Source organism: Anomalospiza imberbis, chromosome 4, assembly GCF_031753505.1.
Source record: "Anomalospiza imberbis isolate Cuckoo-Finch-1a 21T00152 chromosome 4, ASM3175350v1, whole genome shotgun sequence".
Classification (NCBI taxonomy): Eukaryota; Metazoa; Chordata; class Aves; order Passeriformes; family Viduidae; genus Anomalospiza; species Anomalospiza imberbis.
This window is the reverse complement of record NC_089684.1, coordinates 20216178-20243050: the sequence shown is the minus strand read 5'-3', so window position 1 is coordinate 20243050 and position 26873 is coordinate 20216178. Positions and strand designations below refer to the sequence as shown.

The 26873-nt window shown below is 41.3% G+C and overlaps 1 protein-coding gene across 1 annotated transcript in view; it reads left to right on the top strand.

Annotated features, from left to right (window-relative positions):
* Positions 1-26873, top strand: part of MCUB (mitochondrial calcium uniporter dominant negative subunit beta) — a 45493-nt gene continuing 18620 nt past the window's right edge. Inside the window, exon 1 of the mRNA XM_068187411.1 lies at positions 1-394. Within this exon, the coding sequence (XP_068043512.1) occupies positions 296-394 (99 nt within the window). The 5' untranslated portion in view covers positions 1-295. The remainder of the gene's footprint in view (positions 395-26873) is intronic.

Genomic DNA, 26873 nt, shown 5'->3' with positions numbered 1-26873 from the left:
GGGACGAGAGCAGCTCCCGGCCGGGCAGCGCCGCATCGCCGCCGCCGGGGATCGCCCGAGCCGCGGGACGGAGGGAGCGGCACGGCACAGCCCGGCCCGGGCCGGCCCGGCCCCTCCGGCGGCGGGCGGGAAGGGGCCGAGGGAAGGCGCACACACCGCCCCGGCCGCCGGCGGAGCCGCCCTCCCTGCGCTCGGGCTCGCCCACGCCCAGCGCGGCAGCGGCGCTGCCCGGCCCGAGGCTCAGGCCGCAGGGGCCGGACCCCGCCGGGGCAGGAGGAGGCGGAGGTGCAGGACCATGCTGGCGGCGCTGGGCCGGGCGCTGCGCGGCGGCAGGCGGCAGCTCCCGGTGCTGCCGGGCAGGCGGGATGGCTGCCCGCCGCCCTCGGCGCCTCAGGTAAGGCGGGGAGCGGGCGAGGATCCCCGCGGGACAGCGGCGGGAGGAGGCGGAATTGCCCCTCACGGCTGCTGGCGTCTCGCCCGCCTGTGCCCCGGGGTGCGGCGGGGGCGCCGGGGGACAGAGCTTGGGGCAAGTGTCACCCCGGCCGGGCTGGGGCCCCACAGGCTGCGGGGCTCCGCCGCTCCCCTCGCTTGCCCCGGGCGGGGCGGCCGTGGCCGGCGGGGCGCGGTGACTCACGGGCGGCAGGAGCAGGGGGCTCTGCCCCGGGTGACTCACGGGCTGCTCTGTGAGCAGCCAGGAGTGAAGCGCGAGTGCAAGAAAAGTTTCGCTTGCGGGCTCTCGTGGTGCTGCTGCTGCCCTGTACGTGAAGTGCTGAAGTCCACCTGCCTTTGAGCTCCTCCGGGCTTTCAGAAGTCCCAGAGCTTCTGTGATTAGGAACAATACAGGCAAACAGACACACGATGAATTTAAAGATCTGCTGGCGCGTAGGACAGTATGATATTAAGAGTCCTGAGCGACTCCTAATTGCTGGGAGAGGAGGCAGTTTAATCCTTTTTTACTGCTCCTAATAATAGAGATATGCCATGTGTATGCCTGGAAATATTGCTGTGATGGAACACGGCAGAGCCCCTTCCCTGCGCCCGGGGCCCTCCCATAGCAAGGAAGTTGCTGGGGTTTGTGGTGACAGAAGGAAGTCCAGGGCGATCTGGCGCTTGCTGCTGAGCAGCTTCCACGACCTATGTCTCGAAACGTGTGGCAGTGGGTGGAGTTGAGTTGTACGAAATGAACTTTCTACTTTTCCCCAATGTTTTTTTTCTCACGCTATTCGAAAAGCCTATTACAAAATTCCATTGCATTAATTTGCCCCACATCCCTTAATGCAAGTAGCCCTTCTTTGCTTTCTCATGCCTGTATATGAGGACATCTAAGTAGGGAATTTAAGATAAGTATTGACTTAGCCTCCTTAATCTTCTGAGTTTTTAGCAGGGCATGCTGAAAACTCCTTGCACCTCGCTGAGAGGGTTTGCACTGTCATTCAGCTCACACACTACCTATTCAGTTTGCCACCTCCTAACTTCTCCAGGGTACTGCTTTGCAGACAAGCTTCGTGCTTTTCTAAGGCTCTAAATCGAGACTGAAAGCTGATAAAGCTTTAAGAAGAGACACCAAAAATGAGAGGAGGAGGTGGAGGAGGAAAAACTCTTACTTTGGCACCACTGTCATAATAAGAAAGAGCCAAAAAATGATCGTGTCTGTTACTTTGTGGTGTGGAATGACAGTGGCATGCATTGGGAATTAAATTTTTGTACCAACTAGGTGAAACAGAGAGATGCTGTAATGCTAAGGAATAATCTACTTGGGAAAAGTGTTTAATACAAGATTTGGTTTATTTAATACATGGAAATTTTTGGAATAAATTAATATACAATACTTTTTATGGTCTCTGCAGCTTGTTTCATGCTGTGGTTGGTGATAGGAATCAGTCTGCCCCTGTGCCTTTTGAGGCCTTGACTCCACTCATAAAGCTGGAGGTGGCCACTTCAGTGGCCACCTGAGGTTGTAGGATGTGGAATTGGTCATCACATACTGCAAGTTACTCAGGTGTTGATGGGCAGGTGTGTGAATGCGGTTTGTGTGCTGTGTTTTTGACTAATAAATGCACAGCTGTGGGGATAAATGAGCCGTTATTGCTAATTCTGTGTAATTTTTTTAATGTTTACAGGATTACAGCTGTCCTAAGGAGCTGTATCCTTAATCATTAGCTTCTCAACTCCATTTTTAAATGAGAGCTGCAGCTCTTCCTAAAGCTGTCATTAGCTGCTTTGCCTTTTGGAGTGATGCTTATACAAAATCTGCATTTTGTAGAATTGAGGGTTTTGTTAGGCGATTCTTTCTGTATTTAAAGTGGTTAGTTCTTAGACAGACTCTAGCTGCCTGGGATGTCCTGGGATTGCTGCTTTGACAAGAATGTGTTAGAAATCTGGACAGCAGGCTATATGCAAAAGAGAAAAGGGCTTAGCAGCAGAGGCAGTTTTTCAAAATAATTGAAGCATATTATGTTGTATTCTTTGGACAGGCATTCTTATTACACATAATTTTGTTCCCCAAAGGCTGCAGTTCATTTTGCTAGAGTCCCAATTTGTAATTCTGCAGTTATTTTGCACATGGTAAAACCTAAAGGTTGCCAGCTCTTTTGTTGCTTCCTCTTGACTTGCATGTTTTAACTCCTGCAGCTCATGCTGAAAGAAATGCCCTGCTTGCACTGCTCTCCATGAGGAACATCTCCCCTCACCATATCTCAGTGGAGAATGCATTTGTTAACAAAGAATCAAGGCTTTAAATTGCTGGAGGTTTCATTGGTTTGTTTGTTTGGGTTTTGTGTTTTGTTTTGTGTTTATTTATTTATTTTTTTTATTTAAAAATCTTCTAAGACAGGAAGAGTTGAAGGGACTGGATTTAATTTTTTTTTTAGATGGTCCTAGTTAGTTTCTCTGTAGCACTGAATCCTACTGATCTAAAATTGTGTTTCTTTTTATGGACATTCATGTAAATGAAATTTCTAGTTTACTCTGTGCTAGGGAGATCCTAAACATGCCTACATCGCTTAGGATGGGTGGCAGCCATGGAACATGAAGAAGTCTGGGTTACATGGTTTTTCTTAGCTTAAAACTGGGCTTCTTTGCAGTCACACAGCCTTGTGTCTTGCTAAAACTGTTTCTATCCTATGTGAAGGTGCTGGAGTAGTGACATTTCCTCTGCAAAAGGCAGGGCTTGCTTTGAACAAGCATTAGTGAGGAAAGTAAAATGGGAAAACTTGAATTCTTTTCAGAATATAAGTTTATTTAGCGTCATTAATTCAGAATACATTCCATTTCTATGTGCAAAATTCTCTTAAAACTGTGCTTCTGGAATATATATTGGCAAGGGGAAAGATCGTGTGTAAGCTGGCAAGAGCAAATTGCAAAGGCTTCTGTGAAAAACATTATGGATTTATCTTCTTCCTTGATTGGGATATTGCATATGCTTGTTGCTGAGGGGAGTTTTCTTCCTAGCTGCAAACTGCAGCCAGTAGGAGAGTCATTGGGTTTATCTGCAGAAAGCAGAGTAGTGAGGGTTTTATTTTGGGGCTTTTTTTTTTTTTTTGGTCAGTTCCCAGTGTCATCCATATCTGTCAAAAATATTTTTTCAGTGCTTTCAGCTGGTAAGTTTTTGACTACCCAGTTCCTCAGACTAACTGGAACTTTTTTCCTGTCCTTCCTGTTAGTTTTTATAGTAATTCTTACTCTCAAATCACCATAATTCTCCTAGCACTACACCTATCCAGTTTGTCCTTCAGTTTTTTACAGTCTTATAAGCAAGAATTTAAATGGGTCCTAATAGCCACAGGATATTTCCATGGAGATTTTTAATTTTGCCTCTTTCTCTTTTGCATATGATCTACTGCTGGGATTTCTAAGATATTCTGACAAAGCAACCCCAGGACATCCCAGGCAACTACAGAGAAGCAGACTGTCATTGAATGTCTTATGCAGCCAAATATTTCACATAAATGTGGTTTAAGTCCCTGCTTTTTATTTTCAGCCCACTCAAGTCCTTTGGAAATTGATATCTAATTGGAGCCAAGAACTGGGAGTAATTTATGGCTGCTGGGTGTGTTTTCCCTTGTCTTTCCTCCACTTTGAAAGCCTGGTGAAACAAAAGTTAGCTTGTTGATCTAAATCTTCTTTTCTAAACAGAAACCTCCTGCTCATGCTGGCATATATCAACAAAAACATACAAACTGCTGAACTGTTTGTTTATGGAAGTACTGTTCACTCTTTCAAATACTAATTTCTGAATGTCTTAGAAAACCTATTTAGAAGATCTCTGGTGCTTCTGCTGCAAAAATTTTCCTGTCTCAGCAAGTTCATTTTTTTGACTTTGCTGCTGTGTCTGTGCCAGAATAACAGGGTGGCATTGGGAATGGCTGCTAGTTATTTGCTGTTGTCTCTTCTCGTCTGGCAGCTGGGAGATGGCTCTATTTTCCCTGATAAATACACTTTTGGGGAGAGATGTGATATATAGCACAGAAATTAATCTCTCTTTGTGCTTCTGCAGATACTCCCATGAACTGTTTTTCTGTGTCCTCTCTCTCCAGTACGGATGCTGTAGTGACACAGTGGGCTGTGAAATACTCTTGTAAGCACATACAATTACCTGCAAGATACTCATTCCCTTAGAGGTTTGGGAAATTTCTAAAAACCAGCCTCACTCAGTGTTTGAAACACACATCAACAGTGAGACTTCAAATTCTTGGTGTTGTTTTCCAGTGGGGCAGTTGACAGAACAGCAGCTAATTGAAATGTGTAGATCAGATCAGCTTTTCTTGCATAGTGTGTTGTTTTTTGCCTGCTCTGAGTGTCAGCAGATGTGTCTTTGGTGGTTGTGTGAATATGGCAGTTCCTGAGGAAAGGAAATGAAAACCAGCTCCAGCAAGGCTGAAAAGAATGTGGTCATTCTCTTCAGCACCACAAGCCTAAGGAAGTTAGAGCTTTTTTGTGCTAAGTCAAGGCTGTGTGGTACTGGAGGAAATGTAAAGAAAACTGAAATGCTAGTCTAATGTTATTGTCCATAGCAAAATCTATAATTTTTAACATTTTAAAACAGATTTGTGTAATTTTTTTGTTATTTTATATGATTCTTAAACGGATTTCTTGAAGAGCTTTCTCATATGTGATAGAGGAATAATAGACTGTGCTTCCCAAAGTTTGGGAAGTACATTACTCCAAATATATTCAAAAGGTTTATTGTAAAGGAAAATGAAAATTCATATAACTTCCTGTTAATAGTGACTTAAAAAAATATATTTAATTTAGAATGGGGATAGAAATAAGGTGATACCTGTATTGGGTCCATGATTAATAAAGTAGATGACAGAAAATGATGCTGTGATTTCATTTGCAGTGGATGCTGTGATCATACAAACAGTGCTGTAATAGTACGTTTTTTGTTGCTCATGAGATGAAGCTAAGTCTGGCACTGTTCCTTTTAGCACTCTTAGCAAGTGTGCTAAAAGACTTCACTCACAGTCTTTATACCTGCAAAAAAAATAATACTAAACCTCTAGAGGATGTCTGAGAAAATTGCTTTGCAAGTGTCTTAGATGTGCTTAAGATTTACCACAAATCACTGAAGTGCTGAGCACTTAAGGCTGTTGACAAACCTTGTTTTAAGAATACAAGTCTCCTCTGATTTTTTGTTTTCTTTTTATATTTTGGTATTTGAAAGCTTACAGGGCAAAAATGTAGGCCTTGTCCTAGAGTTTATAATATCTTAATTTCTGAAGGGATAGGAGAAGAGGGAAAGGGAAATAGAGATGTTTGATTATGTTTTGGTTTTTGCTTTTTTTGTACTGAGGCTTTCCCCTCTGGAAGTCCTTATTACACAGTGAGATATTTGGCATCAGAAAGGAGGCAAACAGCACACCTGTTCTCAACATCTAGTTGAACAGCAAAATTTTCATTTCCCCCTTCCCACTGAGACAGAATGATCTGAAGGAAAATGCATGAAGTAGCTGTACTTGAGTTGGGCTTGCTTTCTTTAGAATCATCTTGACCCTGAAGACGTTCTTAGAAAACAGTATCAAAGGTGAATTTCTCATTGGGTGGCTCATGGTGGGGAAGTCCCTACATCTGAGAAGGCAGTAAACTCTTCTGAGACTAGAGGTGTTTCATGGTCACTTCTGTGCCTTTTTATGATATGATGTTAACTAAATGTCTGTTAAGGGCATGTATCAGCAGCTCTTGCTCTGGGTTGGTTTCTTATCTCTTTTGCTCTTTTGCAGAAAGATGAAAAGCAGAGGCAGGTTGTCTGTGTTTCTGTCTCATTCTCTGTCTTGCTGTCAAGATACTGAGTAATAACCCGGTCATTGTGTTTACATAGGAAAGAGGTGGCTTTTTATAAGGTCACTTCTGCCATTCATACGGCTACTCACTTTGTTGTTTCTGCATCTCAGAGCAGATCTGAGGAGCCCGGCAAGGAACTGAAGTTAACTGTTTGTTCTGTGAACTTGCAGAGGGAGGCTGGGAGGAGGACAGTTTTCAGGCCTGCAAGTTATTTGTTGTGACATGTTCCATTCTCAGCTCTTGCATGAGTCCTGGGTCCCTAGAAATCCCTGCCTCCAGGTGTTGGGAAAGCATGGATCTATACTCTGAAGATCAGGTCCATCACTGGGGAAATAAATTGCTCATGTCAGAATGACTCTGTGGCACAGCAGCTGAAGAAGAGAAGTTAAAATGAACATTGTTTGGCTGCCTGCTACTGAGGATGCTAGCTTTTGTCCATGAACTAATTCTCCTTTGTTCAAGTGAGGCTGGGTGTAAGCAGGCCACTGTCAGCTGTCAGGGCATGGATAAACAAAAGGTTTTGTGTCTGTGTGATGAGGACTGGCAAGCACAACCTCCCCTTAGTGATCAGGAAATACTCTGTACTCTTTCAAATGGAAATGGAAGAAAGATATTTACTCTATAAATGTGACATTTATACCTTTAGAAAAGTTGACTTTATCATCATGAGCCCACGTAGTGCATCTTCAAAGGGACAGAAAAATTGAGTACATTACACACAGGCAAGATATAATTTACTTTTTTCCTTCAAATTTTGAACAACTTTGAAAACAGTTTTGAAGCAGTTGTTTCCACATTTACTATCTCGTCATTTTTGATCAAAATTACTTCAGTTGTCACATTCCTGTCAAGATGGAGAGAAATAAACTGTCTTCTTTTAAGAAGTATTTTGTTTATCTGCAAAGTAGGCAGCAATTTCAGCTTCCCAGCATCTCCCCAGTGTTACCTAAAACTAAATAGATTACAAATTGATTTAGAGATCACAGAAGCATCCTTAAATGTATTGTATGTTGGCCAGAGTGGAGGAAAAATTATATTGCTTTTCTTCCTGGCAAATCAAATTCCATATACCACGAGGATATCACTTTGGCCAGAGTGCTGTGGTGAGGAGAAGATCACAGAATGTTAATGGTTGGAAGGTACCACAGGGGGTCATCTGGTCCAGCCTCCTTGCCCAAGAAGAGACATCCTTGAGCACATGGCACGGAATTGCATCCAGATGGTTCTTGAATGTCTCCAGTGAGGGAGACTCCACAGCCTCTGTGGGCAACCTGTGCCAGTCTTCTACTCCAAGATGAGTGTTATTTGTGCACCATAGTCACTGGTTGTACTTGAAGTGTTTATGCCGTACTGTTCACAGAACAACATTACTATGGGTTTGTTCGAGGTTTCTTTTTTTCTAGGGCCAGACCTGATCCTCTCTGCACCTTCTCATGCAAACTGTTTGTTATTGATACACGGTACTTGCTGTTTGAACCAGCTGCTCTCTGCCTGTGACAGCACAGCTGTGAGCATTTTCCATTGTGCTATCTGTGGTAAGAAAGCTTTTGTAAAACACCTTTATGTGTTTGCTCTAAATAGAAGCATAAAGGTGCCAGGCCCCTGAGGCACGGCAGCATTCATGCTTCCAGGGACCTTTGTGGCCTCAGCTGCTCCTCAGCCAGCCCCTCGAGGCTGGAGTCCCTCAAGGGAGACATGGTCACGACAGGGTTCCTGATCCAGGGGTAAACCTAGCACAGGTGCGGGTTTGTGGCTGTGGCCCCTGTGGAGGATGCACTGACAGGGATGGAGGGAGGGTGGGTGTAGCAGTGGGATAATCCCCAGGCTGAGCTAGGTAGAGGCTGGGAACTGAGGTGATGATTCATCTGGGAGTGGGGCACAGGTTTTGGCTAGCCTGAGGTATTTGGTTTTAAAGGGTTAATTGCAGTAAAGACGGGCTAAACTGTCTAAAAGTGTTTTGAGAAGGTGGCAAACCCAGCTTAACCACAAAGTAGCTCAGCTTCGTTGCCTACAGATACTGTGTCTGCCCTTCCCTAGACAAGGGAATAAGCTTAAAGAATTATTTTGCAATACAAAAATATAAGCCAAATTGAAGCTATATATCTGTAATAAAAGAAATGCTGTGTGAGAAGTTGAAGTTAGTGGTCTTGCTGACCTGAATGCTGGACCCGAGGCTGGTGATACTGAATCAGCTAAATGTTGGAAGTCAAGTGATCTTGATCAGTGGCTGGGGTAAATACTTGACACTTCTAACACAGATAAAACAGCTGGAACTTAAAGGCAGTTGCTTTTCACAGTTGCATTGTAAGAGCTGTGTGTCTGATCTGCATAGCTGATGTGTTTTAGGTAGAAGGGATATTTGTGAAATGGCAAGGTGGGGAGCTGAGCTTTGCTTCTCAGTGGATACACTTCAGTTTACTGGCCTCTCTCCCCTCTCACTCCAGCTTTTCAGAATTTTAAAATTCCAGATAAAACTACGAGGAAGCTGCCAGTTTCTTAAAAGACAGCATCAGTTTTTTAAGTTTATGCTGAGATCAGGACTTTCCGTAGCTCTGTAAATACTTTTCCAGAGCAATCCACATGCTAGTATTTTTAACTAAAGGCAGGAAGTCTCTTAAGTTTCCGAAGGGAGGGAATGCAGACACAGCAAATAGTGATCTTGAACAATCACTTTTTTCTGTAGCCAGAGGGTGAGTAAGTCTTTCCTGCCTTCCCATTTTCATTTGTCTGCTGGATGGCCACAGCTGTGTTGAAACAGGAAAACTAAATCAAGTCCTTGGAGCTGTTTTGTGAGGAGTTTTTGTGCTCAGTAACTAAATACAGTGTAGGGTTGAATCGTGGCATATCTGTTAGATGGGACTTTGCTTTTTGTTTAAGCATTCTTCTAATCTTACGTGCTGCTGGCAGTATCCTGGGTTCCTACTAGTGCTTTCCCAAAAACTGCTTTGAGATGGGTCCTGAACTATTAAGGCATCAGGTTACATATGTTTGTGGCACACCTTTTGGCAGTTTGCCTGTTTTGCAAAGTGCTTTAAAGCCATAATGTGCTTATTGTAATATTGCAAGGCCTGAGCCTTGCTAAAGGTGCCCCACAAAGAGGCGGTGAAGGTTGAAAATGGGGACGTTCCTGGGGATTTTCCCCTCAGTTGACTTGGGACATGACCTGCTGTAGGATGAGTTGAAATTCACTTAAACAAAGAAAATTATAATAAAAATTTTGAGACAAGATTCCTGCCAGAATATGTTCCCAGGCATGGTACCACAGCACTATCTTTTGCAGATAGTTCTGACTGGTACACTTTCTCAGGTAGCTGCAGTGGATTTCAGTCAAAAGGGTTTTTTTGTGAGGCAGGTAACACTATTATTTTTTACAGAGCTAGGGCTAGTCCAAATTTAATGTGCAGGGACTGAAATTTTCTGTATTGAATTGCCTGCCATTTTTTCCCATTTTAATCTGCTGGGTGTGAGATCATTCTTCAGTATTTTTTATTATAGTGATTTTCAGTGACATTATTTATCTGATGCCATAGAGTTTGATAGGCTAAAGGATATGAAAACATAATTCATATTTACATCTGTGTGCTTCAATCAGAAGCCAAAGGTGTGTGCTCAGTGTTTGTAGCCTTTCTGGTAAAATAAAATCAGGCATACTTAGAAGATTGCTGTTTGAAGGCTGATGTTTCAGGCTTGGTCTTGCAGTGCCCTGTGGCTTTAAGCACACTGGAAATATGACTGAGCTGGAGTAACTTAAAGAGATGTCAAATAACCCAGGCTCTAAAACTGAGTTATACCTATTAAACCATGCATGCTCCTTGTAGTACTGACCCCAAGCTGTTTTTCCTGGCAGTAGAAGTGTAAAGTGCATATATTTTGCTGTAGTTCAGACCCTGATATGACTTTAGTCTGTTCAAACACTCACAGTAGTGGCATTCTTCAACATTTCATAATGCTGCACAATCTGTAGCTTGTTTCCTTGTGAGTTCCTGGTTACTTCTCCTTCAGGAATAGCCATGTTAACTTTTCTCATTAACAGGGATGTAACTATTTTTGGGAATTTCACTGAGCCAGCAGATGAAAACTGTGATCTCACTGGCATTCTAATACAAATACAGATTTGGGTTGTTGGGAAGTAAGACCTTGTAACTGAGCACTCTGTTGCAAACATTTGCATCTCATCTTGTCTCACTTGGCATTAAATATCAGTAATTAATACTTTCCTTGACATATGACAAAAAAGATTTTGTGGAACTTAGGAATGCTCATAACTAATATAAGAAGTAACTGCATAAAGATACATAATAAGGTAGAAGCTATCAAAAGTTATTAACAGGTTTAAAAAAATGCCCATGTAGAGTATTCATATACTGCTAAAAACTTTGAATGTCATATAGCATTTAGAATTCAAACCCCTAGATACTGCTTTTGACCTTTGTGGTGCCTCTAATTCTAGATTTTGGGTGAGTAATTCCACAGCTCAAGAACTTGAACTCTAAGAAAATTACACAGCACCTTGTGGCAGCAGTCAGACCAGCAGGACCCACTAGAAGGAACCAGAAACAATGTCCTGGTTCATAGGTCAGTGCATGCTGCTGGGGCACAAGTTAATTTTACCTGCAAGTGTGCAAGAGAATAATGTATTTCCATAGCACAAATTTGAAATACTCCATATGCACATCCATACTCCATATGGCCATCATAAAAAACAGTCAGTCAGCAGCTACTCCTAGGCCTGGAGCCGACAGAGGATCCACCTTATCTGCTGCTTTTTTATTTTATCTGCAGCCAGACTCAAAACTGGGATGGCAGGTCACACATTCTATTTAAATCAGTTGGCTGCTGGTGTCATAGGGCCTCCCTTGCTGCTGTAGAAGTTAGAGTGTGTGTCATTTAAAATTTGAAAAAAAAAACCCTAAGCCAGTTTATCACACTTAGCATTGCTGACCACAGAAATAGCCTAGCCCTCAGCTGGCCCTCAGTGTGCCTCTAGCTCCTGCTCCAGGCACCTCACTGCTCTTACATTCCAGAGCAGCTCAAAGCCTTGCTGAGGAGTGAGGGTCACACCCCTGCAGTGCTGCTTTCTCAGCCTCTGCTGGGGTCATGATGTGCTTTTTGGTGTTCTCAAGAGATCCACTTCAGGGGGAAGCTGCAGTTGGAGGAACTTTTGTTTTTTTCCCTGCTTTCATGCTCTCTTCCTGTCTGCCCTCCACTGATAGAAGCAGAAAAATCCAGTGTGTCTGACTTCAGGGAAATAGGTTTGAAGCCCAACAGCACATATTCAGAGAGAGAGAAATGTGCAACAACACTTATTCAAAGGCAGTGGTGAAAGCACAGAATTACTGGACTCTTATGTTTAGCCCAGACTATCAATATTTACTGAGAAGTTCACCTACATTTTTACTGGTTGGTTGTAGCATGCTCTGTCTACTGTAACATGCACTCTGTGGTATTTATAACCAGAACTAACTATTCAGACTATCCCTTCTTGTTTAAGTTAGTTTTGATAGTGTTACTTAATACCTTTGTTTAAATTTCAGTGGTGTTTGCATGTTGCCTCAGAGCCTGCAGCAGCGACAGGTAAACATGGCAGTAGGGTTTAAAGTGAGTTTCACTCATTCAGAGAAAATAAAATAAACATAAGGAGGAAACAACCTACAGATACTTATCAGTCTCAAGTGAGGAAGGAGGTTTTTTAATGATGTTTATTTATGCATATCAAATCCTCGCTCTTGGAACTGGAACACTGAGAAACTATATCCCAGTGAAATCCTGCGGTATCAAAGAGACTGTGCCTGTATTTTCCCTTGGACTTCCTTCTAGGATGACATGTTGCAAAGATGGTTATGAGTCTCTGTTCCTTACTTCTTGTTGATCAGGTATTTTTTCTAATTTTGTAGACTTTTAATAAGCCATGCAGACACTATTTTGCACTCCAGGAAAATGCTTATAATAAAGGCCTTTAGGACTCACTATGTTGCTGTAGCTTCTGCAGACTGCATTATTTTCAAGAAATTTTATAGTGTGAGAAAGATTTATAAGGATCCTTTGACTGTGTGACTGTGGGGAGCTCAGGTCAGCTCCCACTATCTTTCTTCCTGACAACAAAGCAACAATACAGTCTGAGAGCCTGGCCGATGCCATTTTCTCCATTTCACTAAGAAGGATGGTGAGATGGAATAGTCCTGGGTATCTGCTTTCATATTGCAGATGGTCTTGGATATGCAGATTGGGCTCTGTGGGCATGATTATGCTTTTCACTGTGTCTTGTTCTGAGTGGGCTGCAATATCCAGAAAAAGCTGTCCATATGGAGAGGCTAGCTGTGAACCTGGAAGCAGTGTACAGCCTCTCAGTGTGATGGTGCACCTGGACCAGAAACCCTTCTGTGTTGTGTGGGGGGCATGTAGTGTGCACCTAATCACCGGCTGGGGAAGAGAGCAGTGAGCCTGAGCTTGTTTGAGGCTCTTGCCTCAGGATGCAGCTTTTCGTCTAAGTGTCAAATTTGCAAGGTAACAGAAACAAAAAAAAAATTTCTTAACCAAAGCAGGTTATAGGGTACAGAAACAATTTTCCTCTCTGTATTTCTACTAATGAATGTCGTCCATGTCTGCTTCAGTCACTTGATGGCAAGCAGCTCCTTGAATATTTTGTGTGTGTGTATTTTTCTTTAATGTCATAACTTCTCAGAAACTTTAGGCACTTATCTGCTAAACAAAATACTATGGTTCTTGGTACTTGCCTTACACTGAGGTTTCAGCCTTTGAGATGGATTTGAATAGTGGGGGTTTTTTTCAAGCTCTTTCACATTCAAGAGGATAATACATTCTTTTATAAAAACTGAGATTTTTATCCTGTACACAAGCAAGGACAGAAGGGCTGACATAAGTAGATTTGGAGTGTGTGTGTGTGTGTGTCAGTGAATTGCTGATGGATATATTTTACTCTTTGGGATTGGACTTTCTTAATTTGATTTTTTTTAACTTGGTCAGCAGTAGTGACCTAAGTTAAAGATTGGCTTGACTGAATGCAAATGGTGTTGTTTCAGAAGGGAATGGGTTTCAGCATCAAATAGATTTTACAACAAAGGGAGTTTGATTATTGCTTTGGTATTTTTTCAGGTATTTTCTGTCAAAGTATTTTTTGTCTCATTCAAAAATTAAAAAATACTTTCGGTTTTATAGTGTTCAGTCTCTTCAGCATAACAAGTCAATAAATTGTATTAGCATGATTTATTATCAATAAAAAAAGGTGAAATTTATACCTTTTGAAACATGTAACAAACAGCCAAAGTCCTAGATTTGGAAAAAGGCAAGGAACTGGTGTTAATCTTAGTGTGAAGGAAAAACAATCAGTATAATTATCCACCTGTTTTGTACATATGAACTATGTCCACAACTTCTCTGGAAAACCTATTCCATGTCTATTCATTAATCATTTTCTGTATTGCAGCTAATGACTTAATTAATGGGGAAAAAAAGTTTGTTGGATTTTTTAAATTAGAATCTTCTGAGCCAGCAGTAATAGCTAAGGTGCTCACATAGAAATATACCCTTTGTCTTTGTAGAGATGTTTCCTGATGATAGCTGTATCAGTAAGTGCTTTTTAATGTTTACAGTGCCTTAGCAGAGCTAATGTGAAAGCATTTTAAAAATATACAACTGCATCTTTAAGTTCTTAACTACAGAGGCAAGAGCTAAACGTGATTTTGAGCCAGCTGGACACTAACCACATCTATTCAGCAATGCTGTGAATCCAGGTGAGCAGCTTGTCAAGAACAGCACATCAGGTTTTCTTTTGGCAAGTCAGATTATCTTTTTCTTTTCTAAGGCAGAGGTTAAGAATTCTGATGGGTACTTAGTGGGTGCCAGAGGTGCTGTCTTTCAAAGAAGGATGCTGCCAGCCAGTTAATTGGCAATATCTTGCCATTATGTGCAGCCGAGGCTCTCAGTTTCTGTTCAGAGCTCTGTGCAAATCAGGAGCTGGGAGCTGATGAGGACTCTGGATGCACTGGGATGCTGGCCCTGTGCCAGCCTGCCAGCATGGCCTTCAGCACTAGCCACAGCACTTCTTTTTGCACCAGCACCATGGGATGCTGATATCTACTTTGTAGAAAGGACAGAGGTCAAACTGGAAGCTATTTTTCCTTTCCCACTGCCAAATGCAACATAATGAACTGTTTTGTTGTTACTAATGCTAAAGCAAATTTAACTCTTGCTCATAAAATGCCTGCTGTGTGAGTCCTGTATTTTTAGTGGAATACAGAAATAAAACAGCTGGTATAATAATGAGACCTGCTGCTTGGCATGGATCTGAAGGTATATTTGGGAGTGCAGTCCTGGCATTACTCTTAGAATTGTGACAGTTGAGCTGGAATTACAGGAATAAATGATGTTTGAAATCCTCATTAAAAAAACTAAAACAATCAACTTTCCTCTGCTGAAAACAGCCTAACTAGAGCTTTTTATTGAAAATCAGAGCTATGAAAGAAAGCTGCTTTGTCCTATCTTTGCAGTGGCACATAAAAGGCATAAAAAGAAATTGCAATGTTGCTTAGACCCACAGATGTGTCGAGAAGTGTATTTCACATTGGCCCTTTGGCTCTGATGCCATTGTAGCATTCTAATCCTTATGAACGTAGTCAATTTTCTTAGAAAATAGATTTACATATTAGGACCCTGTGACTCCAAATTTAGGGTTTTTTAGCGCCTGTTCTTTTCTGCGAGCTGCTCCGGTGATCTTTCAATTTTGAATGCTGTACCTGAGGACCAGAGGTTTAGAGGATTCAACTGACTCTTCTTCCTAAGTTGGATATGCTAAGTGTAATTTTAACAGCCTGAAGAGATAAAAAAAGGGAAGAGGGAGAAGTGATAGTTGAAATGACAGCCACCCTCTCATTCAGACTCCTTAGAGAAGGAGGTGCCTTGTTCCTGCAGTTCTTGCTGTGTGGAGGAGCTGTGGGCCTGGAATAGACAGCTGGAACAAAGAGTGGCCAGGACGTGTCTTGCATCCTCCGAATGGTGCAAAGGTTGGTGCTGCTCTACACTTGATACTTTTCTTTCCTCTAGCTACTGGGCCCTGGAATTGCCTGGTGACTTTTTCCACATCTGCCCTTCCTCACCCTGGTCTATGCCCAGCTGGATAACACTTCATCCATAACTGTGAAATGCCACCCCTCTGTCCCCTTCAAACAATTTCAGAGGCTAAGCATGGTTCTCTCCCTCTGTTAATAGTTGGGAAAAGTTTTTCTAATCTGTGAAGCTCAAGCTTACAAAGCAACAAGTGTCAAGCAAACATTCAGATAATTCTTTATCTGAAGAGATAAGAGTGACTGAAGTTCATTTTAGAGCAAATGCTATCATAATATATTAGTAGGATCCGTTCACACCCTAGAGGAGAAATGTGCTAAATACTATACACACTCAGCTCCAGACCATAAGGGATGAGGAAAGCATGATTGTGAAATAAAGTCAGGGAGAATCCAGATGAAAAGTCTGTTGGCATGGTTCTGGTAGTTAAATATTTACCAGCAGCAGACAGCTCTTAGAGTCTCATTTTTCTTCAGCCATCGGTATAATGAGGTAATAAACCATGCACAGATCATAGGTTTCCAGGGAAGTGGCTGCAAAGGGTCCTGCTTCTTGAGCAAGGACAGTTAATATCCAGTTCCTTTAAGAAAGAAACTAGAATACATTGAGTATTTTATGAGAATCACCAGAAAACAAGTTTCTGCTTGAGCTGTAGAGTTGGTGTAGCACAGCTGGTTTCATGTGGGGTAATTTTCTTCACAGTGGCTGGTATAGGGCTAAGTTTTGAATTTGTGCTGATCACTCAAGGCCTCTCTGTATCATACATGACTTTTGCAGCTATGGTCATGAGTTTGCTGGCCCGATTTGATATTGTCCTCCTTCCCAGCCCCCCTTATGGTCACTCTGGCTTCTCCCTCTGGACTGTAATCCTTAATGTGCCTGCAGAGGTCCAGAATATGTGTTATGCGGAAGGAGAAGAGCAGCAGCAGCAGAGCAACACCTGCTGTGTCTTAACACAGCTGCCAACATCACCCTGCAGCTGCTGCTGCTGAATAGAGAGACTATGCTTATGTGTACCTTATGTTTTGCATAGGCAGAACACAAGATGAATTTCTGAAGTGGCTGATGGTTTTGGCTTTTTCCCAGGCTGTGCTGTTTCACTGGTGCTGAAAACAAGGCCATTTGATAAAAGAGATTAATAACTGTAAATTCCTTTTGTGTCCCAGTGAAATCAAATGGCATAGATGTTGAAAGAGAATCTGAAAGGCACCTGAAATGTGAGAGGCTTTATTAAGATTAACATAGAGTTTATTTTGTAATTTTTGTTGTAATAAACTTGAAGTAATTTTATATTCCATTTAACTTGGCATTATCTCAGTGCTAGACAAAAAATTGCTGGTCAAAAGAAAAAGAGGAATGTAATACCTTTGTCATGCTCTTCCCCATCTCCCTGTGAGGAAACCCACTGAATTTTGGCAGTCCTGAATAAGGGTAATAAATGAAGAATCCCTGTGAATATGCTAGGGTGGTAGGAAATGTCAGTGTAGTTGTGTTGCATGTGTAGGAGGAGTTGCTTCAGGGGACAAGAGAAGAAGAGTGCTGGTACTACAGGAGTTAAAATATTATGTTAGTGTTCATATTATAAAGACAGTGGTCATTGAAGAGAACTCTGAAGCAGTAAATGGGCAGAAGCTGTACAGATTAATTTATGAGGAAAAATGTAAGAATTAAATATGTATAACTTGTCTAAGCAGTGAGTGCTGGTGTTCATAAATCTAACAAGCATGAGAGGTATAAGCACATACACACACACAAAAAAAAGAACTCTGCATATAGTTGTGGCTACGTCTGAAGTGGAAACTTCGGGCATCCTATGCGTGACTTCCGAGGTGGCTATCTAGACAATATGTAGCAATGAATATCTTTTCTTTTTAGGGTGATCAGAAGTATCTATTGAGCCTGGCTTCATCCCATAACATTAGTCGTGTGAGCTGTCAGCATTGTTTGAATCTAGTGTTCATCTAGAGTTAACTGTGCTGTCAGATCCTACAGACAAATGCTTATACGTAAACCCGACAAACTCCTCACTCTCTTCCCATCCTTGAGCAGTAGGCTGGGGGAAGGAGTATCACAATCCTTTTCAATCTCTCAAATTTACAGGACAATATACTCTGTAAACTAAACTTTATTTAACGAGCTTATTGTGAATGAAAGCAAACAAATATGTCAAATAAGCTCAATCCTCTTTGTACAGACTAGTCTAACATGATTTCACTAATTCATCGCTTCATTCACGAGTGATTATCTTTTAAAGCCCTTCCAGCTAATTTGATTATAAGTCTCTTCCTCACAGTATAATTGAGCACCTCTGTCTGTGATCCTCAGACAGCTGCTGCAGGCAGGGAAGAGCAATTACTTTTTGTGCTTTGACAAACCAACACAGTTTAAATAATCTAAGTTACTTTAAAGTAACATAGATAACATTCCCAAGTTCTCTGATTTGTAACTTGTGCACCAGTGAGCAGTGACCTCACTGGTCGTGCTGATCCTTCCTTTTCCCACACAATGTGGGCATCTTGGTGTCTCACTGAGATGAACAAAAGCCTCAGCAGTCTGGCTGCTGCTGGATCTGCTTCAAAAGCTTTCTGGGTCAGCTGAGGATGTTGGATCTATAGCATTTCCCTAGAATTCTGCAAAAACTGCCAGGTAATTGTAATGCTTAGGCAGTGGTTGCAGGAGACAGCAAGCTGCAGGTGATAACAGCTTCTCCTCCTTTGCCAGGGACTCTTTTGAAGACTTTTCCTGCTCTTCCTTGATGTTCTTCTTTGAGAATGTATGTGCCAGTTGCATTTTCTGCTGTTTATGGTCCCTGAAGCATGCAGGAGTGACAGGAGCCTACCTGAAGCAGGCCAGAGTGTGAAGCAGAGCTGGCTACCGTGTGTGCAGCCCCTCTGTGCTGCATTTGTTGTTTCTGTTTGTTGCAGCTGTTTTCTATGTTTGACAAAATAGCTGAAGCTTATGAAATTGGATCTCCTAAACACAAGTTGCTGAATGTCTTCAATACATGTGATCATTGCAGTGATAGTTGTGAGACAAAGCAGAATCAGAGTATGGCTGGGATGTCAAGCTGCTGCATTTTGTAATAGCCACTTTAAAGGTATTTGTATTTTGCTCTTTCTGAGTGGAAACCTGTAAAATGGACTGTGAAAGGGAATGAATGAAAACATTCTTTCCTTGTTCTCATTCCTCCTTGGGTACCCCTAAGGGATTTTGGGAAGTTGTTGAGCTAGCTGGACTGTTGTTGGGCCATTCAGAGGGTTTAAGAGCAGTTCTTGGTTTATGTGTTTCTTGCTTCTTCACAGCTGATCTGCTATGCCTTCAAAATACAGGCAGTAGACATTTTGGCAACACTCAAAAAAAAACCAAATGAGGGCCCTTGATAAAAATATTAAGTCAACAAAAATATGCACTTAAAAAAGAAAGAGATTTAGACATCAAAGATTTAAAATTCAAAAGTTGTATGTTGATAATTTAAAATGTAATATTTATCTTAGTAGGATTTTTTTTCTGCTGAGTCTTAGTACAGGGAAGCACATGGCACTCTTTCACGTGTGATGCAGAGATGACACTCAGACAAACCGGATTTGTTCTTTCCTCTACCGTAAGTTTTCTATGTTACCTTTAAGTAACTTAAATTATTTAAACTGTGTTGATAAGAATATATTTCCTGCCTCCAACCCTCCCCTGTTCTGCAAAGCAGTTTTTTCTAAAACATCTTTTGGCAGGCTCACTGCTCTGTGGTTGAGCTGCAGATACTGGCAGCTGTTATGTTCTGTGCAGAGGTGCTTCGTGCTGTCTGTGCCTGAGCACCCAGCAGTTGCAAATAAAGCCATGGAAAGGACCAAGATGCCAGGTGCCCATTCCATCTCCTATTTCAGATGCCAGCTGTGATTACCACGTAGGGTCAGGCTGTTAAAGCAGAGGCATCTTTCAGAGAACGTGGAGTGAGGAGCTGCTGAGGGTTGTCTATGGGCACTCCTTTATCCTTCCTTGGCAGGTGTCAATCAGCTGCTGTCTGTCACAGGCTGAAAGTGCAGGAGCTACCAGAGCAGCTGCTTGTCAGACATTGGCTGTACTGAGACAAGAGCGTGGCTTTTTCCATGACAGGAACTAAACAGCAACGTGAACTAAAGCTGGTTTGGTTTAAGGAAGCAGCACTCCATGGAGACCTAGGAAAGCTGCAGCCCTGTAAGAATTTTTGTTCTTGTTCAAGTTTAATTTTCAGAAAGCTCTTCCTTCCTCTTTTCTACATTGGAGCTGTTTCCTTTTTGTTTAAATGCAGCTCATGAAGTACATTGTTAATTTAGTCAGGTAGTTTACAGTTACTTTATAAAATCCAAATGAATTACACAGCATAAAGTAAATACAGGTTTTCAGCACATTTGACCATGGCTAAATCTTCGGGCTCCAAGCTGATGGATATTGTTGATAGTTGTTCCAGTTCAATAATCCATTAAATATTCACAGATTTATAGTCAACATAGAAGTGAAACTGTCAAAACAACTTGCCTGATTATGACAAAGAAATAGCTATCAGAGAAGTGGCAGGCAGCTTCTGGGCTGAAGTGTTTCACTTAAGAAATGTCAGTACCATTTGCTTTTGTATAATTTCTGAGAAATGCATAATATGCAAAATGCATTTGTGTTTTTTTAAGAATTTTTATATGCTCAAATTTGTCATCTGGCTATTGCTTTTCATGGTATTTTTCTTTGGGAAAAAAAGAAAAAGTAAATAGATTAATTACTTACATCATGTATTATAAAAAATACATGGTCATGGGTGAATTTCTACAGCTTGATTGCCTGACCCCATGGTCTGCAGGCAAGTGGTTGAATCTCATCTTTTAAAGTTTTCAAAAGAGGCTGTCATGTTAATAATAAAACCGAGTAAGTACCAACAACTGGAAACACAGCAGTTGAGGTCAGCTGTTTCCTATCTAATTTCTTAAACACAGGTCTACTCTTCAGATTAAGAAAGTGAAGGGAAATTATTCTGTTGTACTTATCTGCTTGGCTTTCATGATCCTGACAATAGGAACATGATGTGGAAATGGTCTCATCTGGGATAAAAGTATTGTGAGAAAGTGTGGAGGGATGGAACTGTGTTTGTGAGCACCACCAGGCAAACTGAGTGAGTTGCAGGACTACTGAAGATTGACAGCAGTGCTCCCAACAGCTTCCTTGAAGCCTTTCTTTTCCTGCCCCAAGCATCCGTCCTTCCTGCCCTGCAGAGCTCCAGCAGAAAAGGTTGCTTACCCTTACTAAGGAGGGTCTGCCCTCCCTGGATTGCTCTTAAGAGTCAAATGTTAAGTCTAGAAACAAAGAAACGAACCCCATAATTTGCAGTTTATTTTTGTTGATATCCCAGGCACTGATAGAGTAAATCCAGGCTGTACAGAATACCTGTAAAATTAGGTGATAGTACAAAATATAGGTGGGGTCTCTGGGTTATTAAAATGCAAATTGAGAGTGAGAGGGAGGTGTCACTGGAGGAATGGTGGCACTGGTGTGGAGGCAAGGCTAAGGTACAGAAGGGGCTGCGTAGAGAAAAACAGCAAGCTGTGGTTCTCTAGGTTGGTGTTGTGATGCTGATCACATCTGCCCTGCTGAACTCCCTGTGATAGACTTCAACAGTACAGAAAATGCAAACACCATTGCTGGAACAATGTACCTCGATTTTGTACCTTTAGACTTGTAACATGTTGTGAAGGCTTGAGCCATTTTATAGCTACAGCAACTCCCCTCCTTTCTCTGTCTACCATGTTCTCACTGAAGTATTGCTTTGTTTTGGGCTGAATTGCTCTGAAACGCCAGAAAGTGTTGTTGCCTTGTGGGAGCTCTCTGTCCTGTGTAAATTTAAGGTATGTGCAAAACTGATGCCGAGTTAAAAGATCCCTTAACAGCTTTTCTTGATGTTTCTATTCAGGTAGCCTGTAGTGATGTGATTATAGGTTGCACAGGACAAGCCATTGAAGTTAGATGGCTCATAGACCTAACAAGACTGTTTCTCTGCAGGTATTCCCGTAGTGATCCTTGGCTTTGTCCACAGGATATGCCATGTTGAGCTGAGAGTGGGAAGCATCAGTGGGTCCCCAGTTGGTAATGCAAGGACTGTCTGTGTGCCTGCCATCTCTCAAGACTGAGTGGAAATTTGTTAGCAGGCTCAGGAGCTCTAAGGGTTGAGATTCTTTTCTTCCTTTTGTCAGTTTAGTATTTTGATGACTGTGGTCAGGTGGATTTGGGTGAATGGTGGGATATGTTATTAATCTTTCCCAATAAGCAGTTGTTCAGCACCCTGATAAGTGTAAGAGACTTCCTTTAAAGAAAAAAAGTAATCTTTAGGGTACTAAAGCCCTTTGGGAGATCCATGAATGTAGTCACAGTGTCTGCGTTTGTATTCCTGGTTGGTAAGAATAATGCTGTGCTACTTTTGGAAAACTGGATGCCACATTTCCAGGAGTTACAGATTCCAGATAGTGAGGATGCAATGCAAATGTTAATGTTCTGAAAATAACAAGCACGGTTTAGCAGCAAAACAGAAATAGATCAAGTTGAATCAAGCCAAAATAATAACTTTGTTCCTTACAGGAAGGGAATTCTGAAGTGAACTGAGAAGTTCACTGACCAAAATCCATCTGGTTTTCAGGCTTTTCTAATTTAAGCTAAGGACAGGAAGGCTATATATATATATATATTTTTATATAGAGATAGATCTAGGTCTCTCTAAATATATAGGTATGAAATAGCTGTTGAAGTGCCTCTGATATCATTTTCCCATAGCTCAGGGTTTGGATTGGCTTATCTTGACTCTAGGCAGAACAGGAGTATGAGTCTTTGCAGTGTGGCCTGTCATTTACTTTTAACAGTTAACATGAAGCTCTGGATAATAATTATAAAGAATAATAAAGAATAAATATTCTTTGATTTGTTGCTTTAATCTTCTGGAGATAACACCGAGCTTTAGACTTTGCCTGCCTTTCCTTGGAAAAATAATTGAGTCGTTAAGTTCTTTGAAGAGAGTAAATGGTTTACTTCTGATTCTTTTCATGTACAGGTGATTGCACTGCTTTTACTTGTAGGACATTAATTATGAAACAAAAAGTGAGGGTTTTTTTTTAATTATGGTGCTAGAGACATTTTACTGATTAGCTTGGAAATTGCCAGTGGCTGGCAGCTTGGTATTTCAAAACAGAAAGAAATTCAGCTGTTCACCATTTGACAAAAGCTGAGCTCTGACTGCCGTACAGTTTTGTAAGGAAATGGGTAATCACACATAATGTAACAGAGGAATGAGATGGCAGGTTAGCTTGACCGGTAGAAAGAAGTGTTTGTTGTCTTTCTGACTGCAAGGGATTTGTGAGCAGTCATTATGTTTGCATGGTGTGAAACCTTTTGCTCGTGTCTATTGCATTTCATCTTTAATTTATATCCTTGAAGCCACTTGTCCTTGTAAAATTGACTTGAAAGCTGTCTTCCTCCTTTTTGCAAAGGAGTATCTCTGACACTGTGAAAGGTGCAGTAATCCATTTCAAATTCTAAAGTTTGGCAAACTGGAGGTGGGAACACATAAGGCCTAACTGGGCTCCCAGCATACCAGTTACTGACACCTCCTAAAATGTACATCTTGAATTTGTAAACAGGATGGCACAAAATAAACTGAATGCAGTGATGCCACATGGTTGGTGTGGCTGTGTAAGAGCTCTTACCTCCCAATGTTTATGCTTTTGTATCCTCAGTGTCTAGAGAAAAATACAATTACTGGTAAAATACACAGATTACCCAAACAGTGTTTTACCAGTGGCTTTGCTGATTGATGGAGAAGTCAGTGGTAGGAAACTCGGTGTCCTTGCTGAAATTGATTCCGTTGCATCCCATGTAATATGTAAAGGTGAGCAGAAACTAGGTTGTCATTATTTCCATCTTAGAGGTGCACTAACATGTCCAAGGTTTTCCAGTAAGCTACCAAAACCAGTAGTGCTGTTTCAATAGAGTTTAAAAAAAAAGTAAAAGAAAGTTACAGGATGTAAAAAATAAGTTCCACCATCTGGAAACAGAGAACGTAAACGACAGGTATGTCCTGTAAAGTGGCCATTGTGAAAGATGTATGAGGATAGTGATGGCTGTATTTGAACCCCATTGTAAGGTTTTATTCAAAAGATTTTGGGGCAGGTGAGTATGGGAAGGCTGCTGTGAGTTAGGAGTATTTGTCTCCCAATGTAACATTACTGAGTCTGGAATTCTGAATGCTGGAAAACTGGAAAGTTTTGAGTTTTCTTTAAAGAAACTCAAAATTGTTTCCAGAGAGAAAAAAAAAGAAATTTTATAACAAAAGCTTGAAGGTTTTCAGTCTAAGTAGCTTCTTGTAGTCTGCAGGTACCTACAAATAGGAGACATTTCTGAGACTAGAGAGTTGCTAATCTAAGCAGGTTAAACTCTGCAGATCAACTGGCTCAACTCATAGAAGAAAAAATACAGCACCTGGTCTTTTTTGATTATGCTAGTTTATTATTGTCATCTCTGATTTATGGAGAAGCTCCAACATCCCTCTATTAAAGTCTTTTAAATCAGGGCAAAGATGTTTTCTGGGGAAAAATTGGAATTCCAGCTTAGGCTGAGCTTTGTGAAGAAATTGCCATGCTGTGCATGTGCAGGACATCAGATAGGATCAACCTCTCTGGTCCATTCTGGCCTTAATATCTTGGGGTGTGTTTGCTGATCTGTGCTTCTCTTTTGATTGCTAAGCTATATTTAGTAGCTGACCAGGATAGCAAAATGTCCCCAAGCCAAACAAAAAGGTTCTTCCTCTTCAATTAGTATGTTTTTGTGGAAATAAGTGTACCTGCCTTTCTGTGCTTGCTTTGGTTGCTTGTGAGAACCCTAAGCTGAAATAGTGTAAATGCAGTTTAAATAGTGTAAATGCAGTTTAAATAGTGTAAATGCAGTTTAAATAAGGTTTTGTCCTAAGTAGTCTTGTCTGCAGTTGCATACTGGAAATACAGAAATGGTATTAATGTATTGTGATACTTCTACACAATTCTTTTTCTAATAAAAATGTGGGAAAATAAAAACTGACAATAACCAGAGTTCTTTGCTGTCCTTATGTGTTGTTTAGGTGATCAAATCAGATATTTGATTACATTCAGTTTTTATTATTGTAAAGGCATTGGTTGGGGTTTTTTGGGCAGTACTGGAACAAATTAATTTGTGTCCCTGTTGGCTGTTGAGGTTTCAACCTTAACTAAAAAAGTAAGTTTTACTCATGGCATTTTAAATGTGGATAAAAAAAAAAAGAGAAAGAATGAATCCAGTAATTGCTGGTGGTGTTGTGGCACTCTCAGTTGTACTGAGGAGTACCAGTACATCTGTATGCCATTTGTCCTCTGCTCTCTGGTATATCCTCTGAAGTCACCAACATTTTGTTTGTGATTGGCATTTACAGGTAGAACTTCCATTGTTTTGCATCCTGCAGTTTCATATACCTCTCACTGACATGAAAACATGATGCACCAATGTACACTTTCAATCAGATCTCTTTATCCCATGAGTGCTACATGCCCCAAGGAAACAGAAGCATTGTAGGTGATGAATGTTGTACAAATTCCTGAAAGGGTCCATATGGAAATCTCTAGTTCTGTATGCTAGAACCTGCTCTGTGCTAAGCCAAAACCCATGAGACAGACCTTGTTAAATCTCATCTTCACAGAATTGTTCAGGTTGGAAAAGACCTACAGAGATCATCATGTCTGGCCATTCAGTGATGTGTGTTACAGATTATGGCAAGTTATGGTTGGCAACATGGTCTGCTGAAAGCCTTATGGCTGTGTTTCCGTGCAAAGCTGAAGTTTAGAAACTGAAAACCCCAACATTTTATGATATGCATGCAAATTTGGGGTTCTCAGTTGGAAGGCATGTGAGACTGAGGTTGAAGTGTGTGGTAACTTTAGGGTGCTTGATGCCAGGCTTAAAGACCTCAAGCGTGAAACACCTTGAGAGTACTGCTCTACCTTAAAACTTGGATGTGACTACCTTTGCCAAGTCTAGATAGTGAGACAAAACCAGAATTACCACTTGGTCTGATTTCCAGCTTGCCTGCTTGCATTGGCAGCAGGAAGAAAATTGCTGCACTGTAAAATGGCAGAGAGAACGTCAGCATGGTTCTTTCACTTTCATGGATGTTAAAATCAGTACCTTTGCTGAAGATACACTCCTATAATAGACTCTTGGACAAGGAAAGCATAGACTGTTCCAAGGGCAGATTAGACTGGGAAAGAGCTTGCAGAAGGACTCTTGGAAAAAAAGCCTGAAAAGTATAGCAAAGATGAAGAATGTATTAGGCTGTTTATTAAGCCATTTTCCTACAGAAGAGTGGTTTCTCAGTGTAGGTTGCACATCTTTTCCATGCTTCTGACAACACCTTTGTTATAACTTGATTATTCCAAGAGGGCATATCTTTGAATATGGTGCCCACAGTGCACTTACCCTGCCAGCACTCCGGCTTTATGGGAGACCAGGGATATCTGCAGTGCTCCAGTGCCCATTGTGCAGGCCACCCTGATGCTGACCTTTGTGGAAGATGAGAGTCTTTCCTCATTGATAGAGATATACAGGTGGAAAGTGGTTTTTTGTTTGGTTGGGGGTACTTTTGTCCACAGGCGCATAAAAAGTGTTAAAACTACTTTACATACAAATTAATTGTTAGAAGGTACTGGGTAAACACACCAAGGTGGAACAGCTCAGCCTTGCTCCTGAAGAACATTGCTCCTTCCTCTTGTTTTGGTGGTGCAGGGTGACAAGTGTGCTGTCAGGAGTGAGCAGGTATTAAATGTTAGTTTTGAGTAATCGCTCTAATCATATTTAATTTAAAATTAACATCCATAATGTGCTGAAGTATCACATGTCCCAGTAGAGGCAACGCAGGCTGTTGAATCTTAAAGCACTTGTTAACTGTTTCTGACTGAGTGGCTGATAAGCTACATAATTAAATGATCTTAAATCTTACTGGAAGCTAGAAACTTGGTAGACAGACATGCAGTATGATTGTGTTTCTCTTTCCTCTTGGAAACCACAATACCAAAAAAACCCAAAACCAAACCAGGTCGTTCATAACTCTGCATAATAGTCATACCTTAAGGTGGGATGTTTATTATAGGGGGTTTTCCCCTATTCTTCTGTTGGCTGAGTTAGTAAGGCTTTGAGTTGCCCCTGATGAACTGAGAAACTTCACCCGGAAAATACTAGATCACTTGGAAATTCAGAAGTGCCAGTTAATCAGATAAATAATACAGAGCTGCCTTGCTAATGAGCTTGAAAAGCTATTAGTGTTGTGAAGACACTTAAAATTTCTTCAGAACAAGGAGTTCTTGCAGCTTCTGATACAAACCTGTACTCTGCATCTTCCTTCAGATCAAAGCTGATGCAAGGGAGAAACAAGATCCATAATTTTTAAGGACTAAGTGTAATTTTGAATTCTGTTTTATATACTTTTTTTCCAATTTACAATTAATAGCTTT